General features: G+C 40.5%; 1 protein-coding gene across 3 annotated transcripts in view; it reads right to left on the bottom strand.

Moving 5' to 3' along the window:
- Positions 1–14,645, bottom strand: part of LOC111230928 (multivesicular body subunit 12B-like) — a 38,549-nt gene extending 23,904 nt beyond the window's left edge. For all 3 annotated transcript variants that reach the window (XR_002665464.1, XM_022757828.1, XM_022757835.1), the window contains exons 1-6: positions 14,584–14,645; positions 12,763–12,868; positions 7,784–7,879; positions 5,798–5,888; positions 4,632–4,761; positions 4,253–4,363 (exon numbers count right to left, since the gene is read on the bottom strand). Coding sequence is in view for 2 of the 3 variants with exons in the window: in XM_022757828.1 (XP_022613549.1) it covers positions 4,253–4,363; positions 4,632–4,761; positions 5,798–5,888; positions 7,784–7,879; positions 12,763–12,855 (521 nt within the window). In the remaining variant the exon portion in view is untranslated. The remainder of the gene's footprint in view (positions 1–4,252; positions 4,364–4,631; positions 4,762–5,797; positions 5,889–7,783; positions 7,880–12,762; positions 12,869–14,583) is intronic.
- Between the last annotated feature and the right edge of the window lie 4,891 nt (positions 14,646–19,536).

Here is a 19,536-nt window from a genome sequence, read left to right as displayed (position 1 = left end):
GGTAAATCATTACAGTTCCTAACTTTTGTTAAATTTTACTTCCATAACAAAGATTGAATACTTTTATACATATTTGAACAAGAATCAACCATGAAATTTGATTGAATTTTTTACCAGGGCAGGATTGGGATCGGGAGTGGCCATTTGAACATCTGGGTGTGTTGTCTGCTATCTAGAATCTAATCTGTAATGTGTTACACTCTTCTCCCACCACTAAGTGGCAGAATAATGTCCTCTAATGTGGTCACCAGGCCCTTGTTGAGAAAAAGTTAGTATTGTGGTCTAGAGAACCCAAAATGTGACGTCCACATATGTGGACGCCAGGTCCTAGGAGGTTAAGTTTGGTGTCAGGTGTTGAAAAGAGGATCTCTCTGAATTTGGTGGCAAATCACCGAACAGTCTGAGCCCATCAGATCTTAGCTGATCATTCGATCATTCCTGGCACCGCTCCGCATCCCTCTGCTTGATCTCCACTACTTTTTGCAACTTTTCCGAGCACAACAAAGTAATGAGTGAGATTGAGCTGGGAATGATTGTTCTTCAACACTTCAGATGGGAAGATCTGTCAGGCGACACACTGACAGTCACAGTGTCTCTTTCTCTCACGAGTCGTGTGCAGTGGGAAGTCTTGGTTAACCAGCGTGCAATGAAAGCTGATACAATACTCCTGCAGAGCTGCAGCAATGTGTGGTGTGTCACAGGTAGAAGACAGAGCAATCCAAAGCGTATTGATATGCATGCCAATTCTGACACTGATGACTCTCTAGACTTCACCTGTTAAAGAAAAAGCCTGCTATACGATGGAGAGAAAAAAAAAAAGATACTTGGCCTTGACATTTTTATCGCTGTACAGTTTGATTTAAAAAGTGTCCGTGTGTACAATAGCCTATTATTCTAAGAGAAATGTCAAAAACCTTGATTCTGAGTGAAGCGAAAGAAATTGCAATATTAGGACAAGGCTAATTTATGCTAGCAGTCACTGTAGAGGTCAGATATCAGCCTCAGCAATGACAGTTTTATCAGGAGAACAAATGGCAGCGTTGGCCGGGAGAAGGAAGGAGGGGGATACTTTACTGGACACATTAAAAGGCTGACCGGATGGTGCAGGTTTTTCACATTATAAAGTCAGGGAGTGGCTGATACGGTCTGTCTTGACAGATAACAAGCCAAAGTGGTTGACATCAGGCTGCAGCTATGAATCAAAACAGAACACTGTCGCTGGTTGAAACGCTTCAGACAAACTTGATAAAGAAACATTAAACACACAAGGTTCCCATGCATTTGCATGGCAGACAGGCTCAACAGGGCCCTACACTTGGCTCAGTGTGGTGCAACAACCTGGGCCAATAAGAAATAACTATTTTAGGTTCAGTGTCTATCCTTGATTTAACTTAACTAATTCCTAAGATTCTTTTTTACAGGCTTCCTGCAGGCAAGTTGAATTTCAGACATTTTATCACCACACAGACTCAAATTTAATTTACCCGAATCACAACTCACTACCAACAAAAGCATTGAACATAAAAAACGGAAGGGACAATATGACCTAGAATTATTTTATCACTTTTCCCAACAGAATATAACAATGAATCCTTCATTATATAATTAGATTAATTAGAGCGGCCTGGGCATGGATTAGTGGCAGAAAATGGGTGGATGGATTAACCAATTAAGAATGATTAAGTTGCTAATCAATTCATCGATTGAGAGAAAATCAACTATTTTGATATTCAATTAATCAGTTAATGAAATTGAAATTTCAGGTTTGGACTGTTAAACAGCCAGAACAAGCAATGAGAAGATGTCACATTAGGCTGTGGGAAGTTTTCAAGGACCAATTTCTATTACTTTTTGACATTTCATTACACTAATTGATTAATGAAGAAAATTGGCAGATTACTCAATGATGACAATAATCATTAGTTATAGCCATAATTCTTTGAAGTTCAGTTAAAATAAATATCTACCCATTCAAAGACAACAAGCCTCTACAGCTGTAGCTGCTGTAGCAGTAGTGACAGGACTTGCTGCAGGTCTGATGGTGCTGACTGAAGCTCCAACCCACAAAAAATGATGGAACAGCCTCCTATTTGCACAATCCACTGTTGCAACAATCCCATTTTTAGTTTGTAAGTGTGTAACATCTGCTGACAGCCAACAATCGCATACAAAAACATATCATAACTAGCGCTTCTCCTTACAGCGGGCAAGAGAAAGTATTTATGACCTTGGTAAATTCAATTTCAAACTCTTAAATACCTTCTCAGGCCTATTTTTGAGGAAACTGAATTCAAAGCTTTTTAAAACTTTTCAAGACCTGCAGATATCCTGTTTATAGCTGACAAAACAATACAAAAACAATTCAAATACAACACCTTAGCCTTGATGCAATAAGTGTGTGCATCCCATAATGATGCAACACCCTGCAGTTAGTGTGTACCGTGGCTCTGCGCTGCTGAAAAAAAAATAAAACAACCTGATTTGCAGTTTACGTTTGTACACAACTCTAACAAGCTCTCACTGCCTGAGGCAACGTAACATTTGAAAGGGATCACTGAAGCTTTCAAAATTATAAGGGTCATTAAAAATTTACACATTATTGACTGTATTTAAAACATCTTTTCCACTGACTGTAAAGAGCACTTAAATTTAAGAGGTGCTATTCTCCAAAGGCCATAAAGTTGTTATAGATAGCCTGAAGGAGGCATGGAGGAGAGAATTTTCTCTTGCTGAATATGAATAAAGTATAGTGGGGTGATACTGCAGAGACAGTTACACTGTAGTAACTGTACACTGTACTTACTTAAGCAATCAGGGGGCTTGAGGAGCTGTTTATAAATTACTGTGTCAAACCATCTAATCTGTGACTGTGAAATAACTACAGAAATATTTATAGCTGTATGTATGGCTGTCTAAAGTGCATGTAACTACACAGAAAGGATGCCAGATAAACAGTCAAAAGAACTGCCACTGTCTAAATTGCCCACAGTCCCGTCCTTATGTGTCAGTGCATTATGGATGGAAATACTCTAAAAGGAAGACTCTTTGACTGTGGAATGAATTTTAATGTTAATACAAAAACAGCAGCCTGTGATCTCAGCAGGCATCAGGAGGGGGTGTGAGTCGCTTCGAGGTGCAATTTATTCCAGCCTCTGAGCCTCACCAACTTGAAAGTGGGCTTCAAAAGAACTGAGGATTACCGGTAAGAGTTCCGAAGGCGCACACATGGGCCTGAGCTCTCGCCATCACTTCAATACATCAAAGATTATTGACCACTGACTTCCAAAATATGGACGATTCACAAAACTCTACGCAGTTTGAACTTGGGTTTTGAATTCACGCCTGTCCATTTTACTGTTCTCATCCCACTGCGTGACCATGTGAACAAAAGCTCTGTTTTGAATGCGCCTGCTGGCATCCACCGCTCTGGCCTGTTGTGGCTTTTAAGTGGCTTTTACTCAGCCCAGCACAGGATGGCAAAGCATAGCAATTCAAGTTGGCAAAGCCGTCAGCATCCCGTGCCAAGCCTCCCTCTCCTCAGCACCGCCACACCGAAGGAGTCTCAATTGTTTATTTACAATTTGCTGTGGAAATCCCCAAGTTCTTCATTGCAATAAATAATTGAGCTGTTTGATCTGGACACAGTACAAAGGGTTGCTCCATTCTCTGTGAGGCCTGAGGCGGAGGAAGCCTGAGCAGCATGAGCAGAGGAGGCGACACACACACACACACACACACACACACACACACACACACACACACACACACACACACACACACACACACACACACACACACACACACACACGCACAGACACTCCAGCATGGCGGAGATCTTGGAGCTCTCCTCCCTTCCTCTGCAGCTGTCGCTCCCTCTCCGGGCTACATCTCCTCCTCTTTGTCTGCACAGAACAACACTCCTGTCAACACAGTCAGAGGAGCGACCTGCCTCTGCCTCCTGGGACACACCACAAATAGCAGGAGTTTAGCCCTCATTGAACTCATGTTCTTGTTCAGGGGATCCTGTCTAGTTAGCCTGTCTCTCCGGTTCACCCTCGCTACCTCGTTGTCCAGCCACAACCTTTACGGCAGATTGCCCGGGAGTGATCAATTGCTTGTGTCTTCATTGTCGTACATATGGTACGGAAGCGCATCAACAGCTCGAGAGTACACTGAGCGTGAAATAAAAAGGAAAGAAAGGAGGAAAGCTGAACTTCAAGAGGAGCTCCTGAATATTGTAATATGACATTACCTTGCTGTGCTGGGCGGGGCGTCAGTGCTGGCTGTGATGGACGTTTCCTGGGACGGCTGATGCTGAGGAACATCTCCCATTCGATACCATATTCCCATATTGTTAATCTCACTGCAAAGATGTAGAAGAAAGACACACACACACACACACACACACACACACACACACAGACACACACACACAGACACACACACACACACACACACACACACACACACACAGTTTCATAGTTTTAAAAAGCTTGGTTAGTTATGCTTCAAGCTAATTAAAAAGTTTTATATGTATATGTTCTATATGTACACAATGTCACAAAGTATGGTGACTGATAGGAGATACAAGACATCATGACTGCATCCATTTCCGGCACCAAACTGCTCACCCTATGCAGGTGTAGTTAACAAGATGGTACTTGGACTTTGCAACGATCTGGATGTCATATACCGCCACCTCAGCAGCTGCACGAGGGCTGATTTTCACACAGAGCCTCCTCTTCCTCATGGCAGCTTCCTCTGATGAGTCAGGTACACATGAGGGTGTCAGACAGGAATACGTGGTCGCATATTCACTCCTGTCTTCTCTTAGTTTCAGGCTAAAAAAAAAAAATCTATAGACATGTTGAACCTCTAGGAGAAATATATATTCATAAATCCCACTTATACTTTGCTATTTAGTCTTCACCAGCCTCAGAATAAGAGATGAGCCAATATCAGTTTCTGGGTGACTTGCTATGCTCAAAGGGAAATAACTGGACAGCGGAAAGCCACAAAATCCACATGCATTATTATCATTTTTATCATTTTAGTAGGTAAAATGACAGAAGCAAGTGAATCCTCCATCAGCTTTAGTGCACAACAGGGATTTAAAGTGGAGATTCGGGATAGGAACTCATACATAATGCCACATGTATACATTAAACATGGATTCACATGAAGTAATAAAACATTAAATTACACCAAAGCCAAACAAAACATAATCTCTTTTCTTCATTCTGGCAAAAAGAAATATAAATAAATAAAAAAGCATTGCCATGCTTTCCTATATTGCATCTGTGCCTCGCTCATTTATTTCCCCAGCAACACTAGAAAGTGCAGTGTAAATGCAATGATAATAAAAATAATAAACAAGCTGTCCTCACTCCCCACACCAAAATATTATTACATTTCTAAGGCATGGATAGTGAGGGGGAAATACATAGCACTCAAAAAGCACTAAAGCATTGGGGAATGCATTTCATTAATATTAGATAACCCCCATCCACTCGTCCTCTCCCCAAATAAATACATAAATAAATAAGCCCCTCATAAAGAAAAGCACAGCTCCAGCTGAGATAAACAATGACTCATGATTCTCTTCTCTTGTACCTCCAGGGCAAAATGTTTATTTTATTCCCACAGTCTGCCATAAATTAAGCTAACCTGCACCCATAAAACATTCACTATCTCAAGCAAAGCTGCCCCTGAGGACCTCTGCGTAAGCTGGTCGGAGAGTGAAAAAACAAGAAGAGGAGGGGAGTGAGCCTGTGGTTGGTATTGACTGTTTACTTACTTGTGTCCATTGTTTCTTGCACAGGTGTGAAGCCCTCTGGCAACGTGTCCTTAATGTCAGTCAGCTTCATGTCCACAACAACGTCGGGCCCCTGGAAGACAGAGCACATGCAGGAAATTTAATGTCATCTATGCAAATTCAACTTTTTAAAAGGACAGCGAGCAAGGAAAAGAAAAAGGTTAGTCATTTTTTGGAGGGCTCAGAAAAGAAAATGTAGAGATAATAGAGTCAATGATTTACTAAAAGCTCAGGATGTCTCTAAAAAGAAGGGTTGACAAAATAGCTGAAGTAATTACTCTCTAATAGCCTTTTTTTTTTTTTTTTGCAATGAGAGAATGCATCTGTGAACTTGTAATCATTCTCAACCTTTTGGCGAGAAGCTGTGGGATGATGGGAGACAGAGCAGGCAGTCTGATCAACAGAATGGGACTGGTTAAAAACAATCAGGGTCTGTGTAGTTGACATTTTCAAGCATGACTCTTCCCTGCCTCCCATTACATTTTCATTTTTTGCCATAATAAATTGCAATAATACACAGCGGCAGTAGAGAGTGGGGCGAGCCAGGCGTGACTTGATGCGTCCGAAAAGGCTGGATTCCACTGCTACTGTTGCCCGACAGTCATTACCATTAGAGACATTTTTTATTCATAGTTTTTATACTGACTTAAGGAGAAATATGGATGAATGTTATTACTATGCATGGAACCTTTTTTAGTGTTTTCCCCTTTTACTGGAGAGATTTTTTCCATCAGGGCCTGACAAAAGGGGCTATCTACCTCCAACCTAGAGTATGATAAATCACAAACTATTTATTTCCCCCCACATAATTCAGGGGCTAATTTTACAGAATCTGTTTTTGTCATAGACAATTACAGTGGGAGCTCCATTGACTGGCAGACAAAATAGCCTTTGTTGATGGCTCTGTCATGTTTTATTTGTGTCAAAGTCTTTAAAACAATGTGGACAGACATTTTAAGATAATATACAGGAACTAGGGGGAGGCTATTTGTATGCTATATACTAAACTGAGGAGCAGATTGAGCTCAGGCACAAGGCAGCCACTGCCAAGTTGCCTGGCTTTTAGAGGACATATTGTACAAAAAAAAAAAAAAGAAAAGACTTGATTAAGTCCTAAAATTGAGCTGATGCAAAATAATAACAAAAGAAATGCAGGTTTTGTTTACAATGCTGTCTGCATTATCTACCAGAAACCCAGGGAAATAGACAGCCAATAGTGAGCTGTATGAGCTGAGGTTAGACAGGTTCATAATCCAGGAGATGTTTGCAGGTGTATTTATGGCCACAGAGCTACTGACAGCCATGCAACAACACATCAGCTGCAGGCTGCAGGCAGCAGATGAGTCCATAAATGACCCAACAGGATTATGAGAAACATTCAAAGATCATTTCAGCCACAGGAGTCAGTGCTGCTCAAAGTGGGATATATATATATATATATATATATATATATATATATATATATATATATATATATATATATATATATATATATGTACAACCACACTAAAGGTGTTTTTTGTGGAGTAATTTCTTACATAAAAAGAAGTATTTTCATATTCACAGTAATATGTACATCAGCTTTCAAGAATTACTGGTTGGTAACCGTTTCCTCTACAGGGACGCTGTTGATTGAATAAATTGGAATAGTTAAAATACAGCTCATTGTTATTTCATGAATAAACATAAATAATATCCTCAGGAGGGCCTACAACATGAAAAATATCTCACAGAGGTATTATTCATCTGGAATATGCATGCAAATCCATTATATGTAAAAGTTCAAAACTGCCCTGCCGACGATGGCCTTTTTAAATGGGACTTTCACTGATCAAAGTGCAAAGTGCAAAAAGATATTCTGGCAGCAGCAAATTGAGATAATAACCGCTGGCAGACAAGAAAAGTGCTGCAGATGATGCGTTAGTGCGAAATGCATAGGGAAAGGCAGAAGTTTACATTCACACTTACAGTTTTTCTGGTGAAACAGAGGTAGCGAGTGACCTTGGATTTGAATAAGCCGTCCTTCCACAGGTCGGCATCAGAGCCATCTGTTGTTTGTGCAACCTACGTGGAAAAAAAGAGAGAGAAAAAAAAACAAGGAGTGAAAAAAAACATGCAGGAGGTGGGATAAAGTTAATGTATGTATGCCACAAGCGTGTTGCTTTTGCCTCTTCCCTTGCATACTAGCCTTAATTAACGCTTGCCTACACTAGCGCTCCATCTCATTAGTGCTCTGCGTGGGTAAAGGAGTCTTAGCCTCCAAAAAGGTGGCTAAAAATATCATCCCTCGGGACCAGGCTGATTAAAGATGCCCTGACAAGGATCTGCTCTAATAAGGAAACCAAACTTCAGTGTGCTTCTGTGGGAAAGCAAGGATTATATTTGGGGTAAATGTGGAATGTATCTTTTTTTTTTTTTTTAGGTAAACTGAGAATACTGCACATGTACTTTGAATACTTTAACTGCTATTGAGCATTTAAAGCAATTCCATGTCTAAATAAGTCCAAACCCAGAGACCTCAGCAGCTTGTCCTTGTACAATAAGCTCATTCATAGTTGTAAATGATCAGTGGAGTCAGTAAAAAAATAGACTGCATCATATTGACAGCATGTGGGCACCACAAGTCAAGCTCAAGGTCCTAAACTACATTGCTATGTAAATGTAGGTGTGGAGGGCAGAACGATAAAGCAAAATATAACCTGCAGACTGCATCACCGAGACTCCTCTATCGTTCGAGCAAATACGGTTGGCTGAAACGTCATGTTCCATTGGCTATCATGTGAGAATCACCTAAATAACTGCCAGACCTGTTTTCTAAAGGGATCCTTTACAAAGAAGAGTCAATCTAATGAGGTTCATTCAAATGAAGAAGTCATAGATCTCTGCACCCACCCACACACATTACCCCCTTGACAATAATGATGAATGACCCCCGGTGACTGGGTGGGGGAAACATGGCATGGGGAGATTCATGCAAAACCACCACTGACTAGATGGGATGAGAGTGGGAGACTATAGTGGGGAACAGAGATAGATAGTGGGATGAGAGAGAGAGAAAGAGCACAAGATGAGCGGAGAGAGGGATTACGGGGCGTCTCCAACAGCAGTTCCATGAAAGGTCCCAGAAGGAGCCTATACATCACCAGCCTCCCTCTTCTTTACAAGACAACCCGTCTTGGCCACTTTTTCCAGGTCAGTAGCCAGCGCATCCTGTCAGCGTAAACAAAGGGCTCGCTTTGTGAAACCCAAAGTCAAGTTGAGGAGTAACGAGGGCACGGTCCTCCTAGGAGGCACCTCAGGCATCATCCTGCCACAGCCGCCGGCAGCAAGGATGCTACGCAGCTTGAATGTGAAACGCCAACTGCTGAGCCACGGCAGGAGAGGCATGTGTAAAGTTGCGGTGGCTCTTCTCTAATACTTTCAAGCCTGCCACTGTCTGGCTCCATCATTACAGGCTTCAATGAGAAGAATGCCACACGTCTAATAAGAGACGTCATGGCTATGATATTAAAATATGGCTGCATCATTTGATGTAAAATGCAGTGACAGATTCAACTGCCACTTCCTAAAATCTTACGCATACAGTGATCTGAAAGCCCACCTATGAAGCAAGTCTTTAGGGGGTGCTGAATTTTCCTATGAAGCATCTCTGGAGACCGACATCACCAGCAAGTTGCTACGAAGCACTGAGAAGCGCAGCTGTGAATACAAAGATATAAAGGCATACAATCAAAAATCTCTGGAGAGTGAAACCAGATGGAGAAGACATAAGAAAGGTACAAGGGAAAAAAACAGTCCCTTCAAAGGAGAACAGAAAAACTGAAAAGAAAAACATGTTTTGGATCCTTTCTCTCAACTGAAAACAGATAAACTGACTTCTGACTTTATATTAAAGAACTACAGCTGCAGTTACTTTGAAATGTTCTTTTATTCTCAGTAATAGTTTGACATTTTTGGATATGTGGTTATTGGCTTACTTGCCGAGATTTAGATGAAAAGATTGATATAAGTCTCACATCTGTGCATTAAGGAAGGAGCAAACATTAGAGCCAGGGAGCGATTAGCTTAGCTACAGACTGGAAGCAGGGGGATCAGCTAGCTTGGCTCCCTCCCTAAAGTTAAAAATAACTAAAGCTCACTTATTAACGTTATTTCTTGTTCATTTAATCTCCCGAAAAACTAAACTCCCATGCTGTCACTGTTACCTGACAAACAACTGTTTTCCCAGCACTTCTGAGCAGAAATTAATGAAATGAAACGGAGGGAATGAAAGAATTAAGATGCAACATCCTAGCTTGTTAGCTTTTAGAGATGCTGTTGGGTGTATTTTTGAGCTTTAGTCAGAGCTAGGCTAGATGTTTCCTCCTTCTTCCAGTCTTCATGCTAAGCTAAGCGCCTTCTGACCCTAGCTCCCAGAGTTAGCACACCAGCAGGAAAATGGTATCCATCTTCTCTTGGCAAGAAGAAGCTCACCAAAATGTCAACCTACACCTTTAAAGTGCAGATGCCAACTCAAAAACAAATAAGCAGCTATTTGGGCATCCTAGCTAATCAGACGCTAGCACTAGATGCACGACATGTAATGAACTTACATCTGATCAATGAGTTTATGAGCATAACATGTCAAACGCTGAGGCAAATGTGAAATACACAAATATATCCCCTTTGCAACCTGTGCACAGAGTGTGAGTGTGCATTAGTCTACTCATGGTGTTTGATGTTGGGTGGCTGCTGGTGCTTCAGCAAAGCTCCTGATCCCAGTGGAACAGTGTTTGATCTGGGCCTGTGCTCTCTTGTGTTGGAACAACCTGCTCAAGTTCAGAGATGTGAGCGCACCGTATCAGAGAGCAAAAGAGTTAATCAACCCTTTGATCTGCTGTATAAAAAGTATGGTAAGTATGGTAAGCAGTCAGTATTAAGGAGGAATTTGAAAAGAAGTCTGGTATGAAAGGAAAAACAAATCAATACAGCGTAATATCCTGAGACTTCCCCTTTCTCAGCACTGCATTAGTAACACTGATACGAGTGTTGATATTTTTGTTTGTATTTCAAGTTTGCAGATGAAAGACCACAGAGTGATGCTCAGAAGATGCTGTTGAAGATGGGACAAATGCTTCTGAAATAGTGCTTCAGAGTCTGAAAAGCCTTGAATTTTATCTTGGAGGCTGACTTGTACTTGACTTTTTATTCATAGGTATCCCACTGATATTTTATCACCTTGAACAATACGTTTTGGTTTTTTTTAAATTTCATTTTACAAAGGAAAACTGACACAGACTGAATTATATTACTGAAAATAATACTATTAAAGACAGGCTTTAAGCTGTCTGTATTGTAACCCTGTTCTCATGTTTTACCTTAAAAAAAAACAGTAGTTGGCATCGCGGTCATAGCTCAGTTATAAAAATCCTACAGCGCTGCAGAGTGTCTCTCCTGCTAAACTGTCTGCTGGAAACTTGAGGTGTAAGTATTGGAGTGGTCAACAGAAACGAGTTACCCTGCGCTGTGCTATCCTTCCATTATAGTTACTTTTGTGGTTTGGTCAATTTAAGACAAGGCTCGGTTTGTAAAGTTTACAGCCTGCTACACTGTTGTTCCTGTATATTGCTTAGTGTCCTATAAGGCAATACAAAAAAAGTCCAGCGAATGGCTCAAGGGCTTCTCAACTGATGCATCGACTAATCCATTTTTAGGGAACAGCCCTAGTTTGCACTATGCCCTGGTCGTTTTTGGTTTTGTGGCAGTATGAATTCATAATCCAAATCATGATCCAAAAACATAAATGAGCTGTTGTATGTAGTGACATGAGGCGATTCTTTGTATTTGAATGCAGTAATAGTTTCCTATGTTTATTAATATGTCTACACTTTTATTGTCTTCCTGAATGATGCAACAAGTCCACACTGTTTCCAAATTTCCAACTGCTGCTGTACCTTTAGGTTAACAAAAAATAGTATTTACAATTTACTGAGTGTATATATATATATGTATATTACAGGAGTAAATCAGTGCCACATTCAGCTTTTAGCCCCCCCAGAACATGCACAGTATTTGCACGTCAGCTGAAATGTACTGGCGTATTGGAGCAGCAGAGGAGGAAGTCTGATGGGGTTTCTCTCTGTTTGTCACTACTGTGTGGTGTGTACATAGTTCCCCTGCCAGTGGCTCCATTCTGATGCCAACCCACCATCATCTGCCAGAAATTAGAACAAGCTGGGTGTGCAGGGTGGAGCAGGAAGAGATAAAACTGGGGGGAAGAAGGAGGGTTTGAGGGCGTAGGGTGAAAGCAAGAAGAAGTCTGAATAGGAAGAGAGAGAGGGAGGAAGAGAGATCTGCCCTTGAGCTTGTTTTGTGCTTTGTTAAACTTACACACCCTTTTCATTTTTGAATCTCTCCATCTCTTTCACAACCAGGGAAAGTTAATATATATATATATATATATATATATATATATATATATATATATATATATATATATAGCCCATCTTACGCTACTTTACATCCTGACACATTCCTATTAATAGTGCAGTTGTCGTTGTACTTGTGTATAGGGGAAACATGGTGGTAGACTTAAACGACTGGTGGGCATCAACCATGCATCATTAAATTTTTGCCCCTGGTGTGTCTGTAATACTTGTGGCAACCAATAGCAATGTCAGGAAGGGAATCCTCCTAATCATCAAAGTAAACTTAATGAATAAGTCATCTAACAGCTCCAACAAAAACACCTTGGAAAGCTGCCAACATCCTGGCTGTGCGTTGTTTCATACAATCAGTTACAACAATTACATGTACAACCAACATCAGGGAACAGAGACAAAAGCTCTAATTGCACCTGTGACTTTTAAAGTAGGAAAAAAAAAAACTTCTAAGCTTAATCGAAGCCCATTAAACCAACCAATATATTGAAAACATGAAGTCATTTATAGTTTCAAATGATTACTCACAACGTAGTAGCCATCAAGAGCCTTGTTGAGTGAAGTGATGACTCCAACTGCAGAGATGGGGTCTGGAGGCAGCTGACTGCTCACTTCAGACATGTTGAAGCTCTATCTGAAAAGCAGAAGAGCCTCATCACGTTTTTGGCATTTCAGCAGAGCAAACTTACTGATCAACAGTGGTTGAATTTGAAATTTGCTTTGAATAAATACATAAAATGCAGATAGTTAAACAAAATGAGAATTGCATCCCCCTGGGTCAATACATGGAGCACGGGCAAGGTTTTTCTTGGCTAAAATGACCACATTATTGACTTCTTGATGAGGCTTATTAGAATCTAGAAGAAAAAGTGGCCGCCTAATCCAGAATCAGATGACAAGTGAGACCAGTGACAAAACAGCATTTGGAGACCACCCAATGACTTCACCAAATCACAAATTAGGCAGAGTGATCACATATTTTCAAGGAAGTCCCAATCAATTGCTATCTATTCCTGTCTAAGGGAATTTTTGCCTAATGGGTAAGCAAGCCTTTTACGGGGTAAGTGGCTTTGCAAAGGTTCCCTTATGCAATTTTATTAGATTAGGTTTAAAGCATTCTTGTACTAACTGACAAAGTCGCTGCATTCAATCTTGATGTTTACGAAATCTATTGCAATTAAGCTGATCAAATTAGGGGATTTACTCCAGAAACAGCTGTCTCTTTAACAAATGTTAGATAGCTGTACTTATTCAAATGAAACAGGATAGCAAATTAGCTAATAGGATGAAGGATCTCTTTGTAACATTAATTTGTTCAAAATGAGCTTTGTTTTCCAGCACAACATCAAGGCTTAGACTCATCCAGGCAGACCAAAGAAAAATCCATCTAAACTTATTTCTGTCTCCCATGGAAAACACCACTGCGTACTCAAAGACGGTAAACAAACTTTTAGTGTGCCTGTGATATTCAATACTAGGTTAACAATGACTGCAGCATACAAACTTGTTTTCATAAATAGTAGTAGTACAGGCATATTAGCCTACTATATAGAATTCAATGTTAGTGATAATATTGCAGTATTTTTATATCTTGTCTTTTCTATGATATCAACTGTGAGATTTATATTGCATTACTAAGTATAAGTTAATTAATTGTCACATAAGAAGAACATTATGCTGAGCTGGTCTGATTTCTCATTGTGTTGAAAATCTGCAATAAAACTCATGTAAGTTGGTGAGTGAGGAAGCTAACATATCATTTGTCAGTAATTAATCTATGCCTTTTACCTAACATAGCAGTTTACCAGTCAGCTAGCTAACATATGGTACGGCTATATAATACACATAACTAAATTAAGATCCATGCACTGATATAATGAGCCACCAGGCAGCTGATTTAGAGCTAAACAGCACCTGTTGTACTGTCATAAAACTGACAAACAAATGTGGTTTACTGTATATCTAACAGTCTGTTGTCTTTATTCTAGTATTTTTTTTACTAGCAATTAGTCATTTGTCCCAACAACTCCTGTGGACCTTGAGGATAAATCAATGCTAGGTTTAGTTTTAGCTTAGTTCAGTGTTAAATTTGTGCAAACTTTGCTATAAACTCCTTCATTACAAGTAAGTTATAAGTGCCCATGACGTAATGGCTGCTTCACAGAGGTAAACAAGGGGACTCATGGTAACGTTAGCTAACCTTATAAATAGCTAATGTGCAGCACCCTGCCAGATGAATCACCTGTCGCCTAATTACTGTTACTGCACCACAAACCCCTCTGCGCCATTACACACAGGAGTGAAGCTAAAAACCAGTTTCCTGGACGTGTTGTTTATTTTATTTTTTACCTGTTTAAATGTTTCGTCCTGCGCAGCGCTGCCACCTGAGCAACTCTGGACTTCACCCCGCCAACCTGTGGGAGGTAAACGCTTCCGGGTGTCATGGGTAATAAATTATTAACCAAAAACCAATCCTTGCATGATAGTGATGGGATTTTTATTTTATTTTATTTTATTTAAAAAAAAAAGAAAAGAAAAGAAAAGAAAAGAAAAGAAAAGAAAAGAAAAGAAAAGAAAAGAAAACTTTATTATAATTTTTTTTATTTATTAATGAAAAAGTTCCCATACAACTATTACTGTAACTGTTTTTTAACACTGATTTTCTGTAGTTTTTCGGTGTCGGTGTTGTTGTAAGCTTTCATGCACAATCCCTTTTGGGAGCTGATTTGAATTTATCTTAGGGGTCCAGCCTGCAGTGAAACTTGCTCACTGTATTTGCCTTTTTAGAATTTCATTATTTATGCTTATAGCTATCATGAGTTGTTGATGAATAGTCCTATCATACAGAGTCAATGAGTGCAGCACAGATTTTTAATTCAACAAATGAGGACATCTTATGAAAGCACTATCAGAAAGCCATATGAGCGGTAAATATGCCAATTTACTTTGTCAGAGTGAATAGTGCACACATAGAGAATAAAGGCCTGGGCCGACAATGCCACGTTGACTGGTGGGTGCATTTCTTCGCAATAACTTTTGAGAGCCAATTTGGCTATGATAACTAAATTAAGGTTGTGCTTCACTAAATGACGATCATTACATGGATGTATCTACAGGTCACGCCTTCTGACAGCTGGTTGTCTCTCTAATCATCACATGTCATTACTGTAATCAGATAAAAGTAAGATAAAGAGCAATGTATTAGCTTAGCTGTAACATTAGGATGTACATCTCCCAGAGTACAAAACTTGAAAGCCACTTTGTAGACTGTCCAAAACACCAGCGGGCGACAGATGCTTTCCCATCACCAAGTTTATTATTTCTACCCCCATCATACCAATCATATAACTTATTTCACTGTGCAGCCATTATCCTAATTTATTCAAATCAAAGACTTGTTGCTCTGCTTTGTGACATGGCGCCATATGCCAGTAGGGTGTCTTCACTGGGACCACACACACAGTGAAATGTATTTATTGGCTTACATGATGTGATCAATTTTCCCTTTTTTACAATGTATAAAGCTTATATAATGAGAGGGCAGACGTTCAGAGGAAAACTGACACCTCAGACGACCAGCAGCTTTCACCTCCTCCACCCTTACTGTTGATGTTAACTGAAGAGGCAGCATATTTAAAATGAATTAAATCAATAGGCCTGCATGAAACAAGGTGTTTGCTTGTTAAGGCTTTATCTTCCTGTTGTGATGATGCTTGATTATCATAAAAACCATTCTTCAGTTTTGTGTCTCAGTATAAACGTTTAGGACCAACTGAACTGGGGCTGCAACTAATGATTACAAGACCAAGAGTCCAAACCCCCCAAATATTCAATTTACAATAGGACCAACAAAAGCAGCAATTCTCACATTTGTGAACCTGGAACCATGATTTGTTTAATTTATTTTAAAATTGAGTTAAATGGTTAATCCATTATCAAAATAATTGCAGATTAAATTTCAGATATAAACTGAACAGAATAATACTGTATGAAGTGATTTAGGTAAGTATTTGACTTAAGAATACATTTATGGTTGACCAAACAACTATGAAGACCCCAGCCTGCTGTATTCTTCAGATCATATACTGTACCACTGCAGCATATAATGGATGTTTATAGATTTCTCTATGTCGATATCAATGACTAATAATTACAGCAGAGACATTTCCATGGTGGAAGACTCTCTCCTTCTACAATAGTCTTACTTCATCAGCTTCTCTAACACCACCCTGCCCCCAGACCCCCCCCACATCATCACCACTTCCCACCTCAAACCCACCAACACATGCCATGACTTCAAGGTGCTGACAAGCCTCTGAAACAGGCATGCTCATTTTGTGAAGAATTTGTTGATAAGATAAAAATTTCAGGTGTCAGTAGAAAAGAAAAAGATAACAACACATGCTCCGGCTGAGAAGAGCTACACCTGCTAAAGTAATGGTCTAATTATGGAATAGGTGACGAAACACTCGTTGAGAGTCTGGAGATATCAGCAACACATGCTAACTGTGAAAGCCATCAGCTATTACAGTGTTTTAATGTGCGGCGCATCGCACGCTGAGGTCTGTGGGGTAAGATGAATGATGGCTGTGGCAGATTTCTGTGGGGGAGCAGCCAGTGTAGGATGCATAGCATTACAGCTGGCATTTTGAAAAGGTTCATTAAAACTGTGATTTCTTTGTTCACGCTTTGTTTCACGTATACTTTATGACACATCTCAGTTAAAGTCGACCCCATAAACACCGGATCATCCCATCATGTGCAAACATATCCTACACATATTCTGCTAAGTCTTAACAATGTTGTAGTCGTGAGTGGTAATCAGTGGATGACAGAGGAGCCCCTGGACCAAAATTATACCTCTGTGAATGACTTTGCACCCAAATGATAAAAAACAGCAAAGGTTTTCTTTTCATGTGTAAAGGTCATTCACTGTGTTTTGTAATTTGCTGACACCAGTCTGGGGACTGAAGATGGAGATTTCTGTGTTGCCACCCTGAGAGTAATAATATCCCTATCTCAACTTGGGAAATCTACTGCGCCCCAACGTCCCCGTCACCCGTGTGAACCCATTACGGTCTGTGTAGAAATCTGCAGGTCTCATTTCGTATACCCCCCCCCCCCCCCCCCCCCCACACACACACACACACACACACCCTCCCCACTCTCCTTTTCTGTCTACACATAAAAAAATCCCTGTGTCTCCTGAATAGCTTATAATAACAAGCTTTAAGAAGCCTACCCTTAGTGCCCCCATAGGACACAGCCTTGCAAGGCTCTATAATATCATGCTTTTTTTCTAATTAAAGGTCAGTTTGGTCTCGTCTCATTGTTGCCTTGGCTGAAAAATCTCTTGAAACATGATGGCTTTGCCAAATGTGATTTAATTTTCCATTTATGCCATCTGTGTGCTTGGCTAAAGTACTGAATTGCAAGTCGAAAGTTGAAAATGTTTGAGTCATTTTGTAATTCTTCACATTTGTAGTTTAAAATGAATCACATGAAAAAGAGATTTCTTCCAAGACCAAACAGTGGGTTTTGGAGAGTGTACATGTATCTCATGTGCTCAGACACGGTCAGTCTGGCTTAAGTGCTTTCTTTGGTTGTATTTTACATACAGTCATCCCTACCAGCTTACACTTCATTGCTCAACTTATCATCAAACACACAACCATACACTCACATGTGCATGCACACCACACACACACACACAAACACACGCATGCATGCATACACACATATACTTTCCTCCGTCTGGTGGGGAGTCTGGACTGCTCCGACTGACTGCGCCTCACTGCCCTTGTGCAGTGGTGTGCCAGTTGTGCCTTCCCCCATCGCTGTGAATGCCACCATCTGGTGTGCCACGTGGACATCATAATCTCCCCTTAATTACATTAGCAGTGCAATCAGTTACTGCATTACAAGGCCGGGCGAAGAGCTTTTAAATCTTGGAGGAAATCATAAATAATTGCACTAAGTACCCAGCGCCAGATGTGCGTGCCAACTTGGCTGGCATGAGATAAATAGTAACCTCAACAACGGTGTTCAGTATCGACTCTGCAAACATTTTTTGGGCAGTATGATCCCCTTGTCCTTTGCTCTGGTCCCTGCGCTCGTCCTTTCCCTTTGGATCCTCTCACTTTGTGTGTTAAAGCACACAGAGAGGTTGGGTTCCATCGACTGTATAGAGTCAGCTACTTGTTGCTGCCGTATTTCCCTGCTGCATTTCTGACTGATGGCATCCAGGAAACTGTTCGTAACAAGGTGTTTCACAGCGTCACCATTCAGTCCATTACTACACCCTTCAATCATTCTTCAGTCGTGTAATTAGATATTTCTCAGGTATCTCGTGTAGGAAATTGAAATTCTTTATGGATTCTGAATAGTTGGGTTAGGTGTGTGAGTGTGTGTGCAGGGTAACAAGACATTACACATTATGAGACACCACCATGTCTTTCTCCTCGGAGGGGATGTTGCGTTGTGTTGCATGGTACTTTTCACTCATCTTCCTGTCATGTTCTCAGTTCCCAGGGCTGCTCATACTGACACACATCTCACTCAGCGCACTGCCAGCAGAGTAGAGCACTTGCTCTTGCCCCTCCGGCTGGACGGGACTGCTATCCAGTGCCATTACACCGGTGGTCACCAAACTCCATGAAATTATGAGCAGGAGGCATTGATAGACCCTTTTCACTGCAGACGGTTTGACTTGTCATATTAGGAGAAGCCCAGATGTTACTAATAACATTGATGATGCGAGTGAAGCTGCAAACACAATGCATGAGCCCTGGAATTATCAAAACTGAATGGGCTGCAGCACTTGTTAATATTATTATTTACACCTGACATGACAAACTATGTGTGCTGGGAAAATCTACACTGCAGAATATAAGTGGGAGACAACATATTTTAAAAAGATAATTTCTTAAAGCTAATGTGCAGCTAAGTTGATAACTGGTGTTTAGGGGAAGTAGAGTAAAAAAGGTTAAGGTTGTATTCACAATGATATTTATGGCACACATAAAAATATTATTTAAGAATACTAATATAAAGCCTGAGGTCCTTTCTGAAAGGGCAGGACAAGGCTTTACTGCTGCAGCGCTCTTGTTTTTGGGAGCCCTGCCAGGAGTCACCAGAAACTCCAGTATATTCAGAACAGTCCTGCTATTATCCTAATGACAGTGTAGAAACATCATCATATTACCCACAATCCCTCACAAACGTCACTGGCTACCGCTCTCCTTCAGGAGAGAGTTTAAAATTCTTCTCCTGACCCACTGATGTATCTCTGGTCAGCTCAGG

Source organism: Seriola dumerili, unplaced genomic scaffold (assembly GCF_002260705.1).
Source record: "Seriola dumerili isolate Sdu_G_001 unplaced genomic scaffold, Sdu_1.0 BDQW01000017.1, whole genome shotgun sequence".
Classification (NCBI taxonomy): Eukaryota; Metazoa; Chordata; class Actinopteri; order Carangiformes; family Carangidae; genus Seriola; species Seriola dumerili.
The sequence above is the reverse complement of the archived record's forward strand: the minus strand, read 5'-3'. Positions and strand labels throughout refer to the sequence as shown.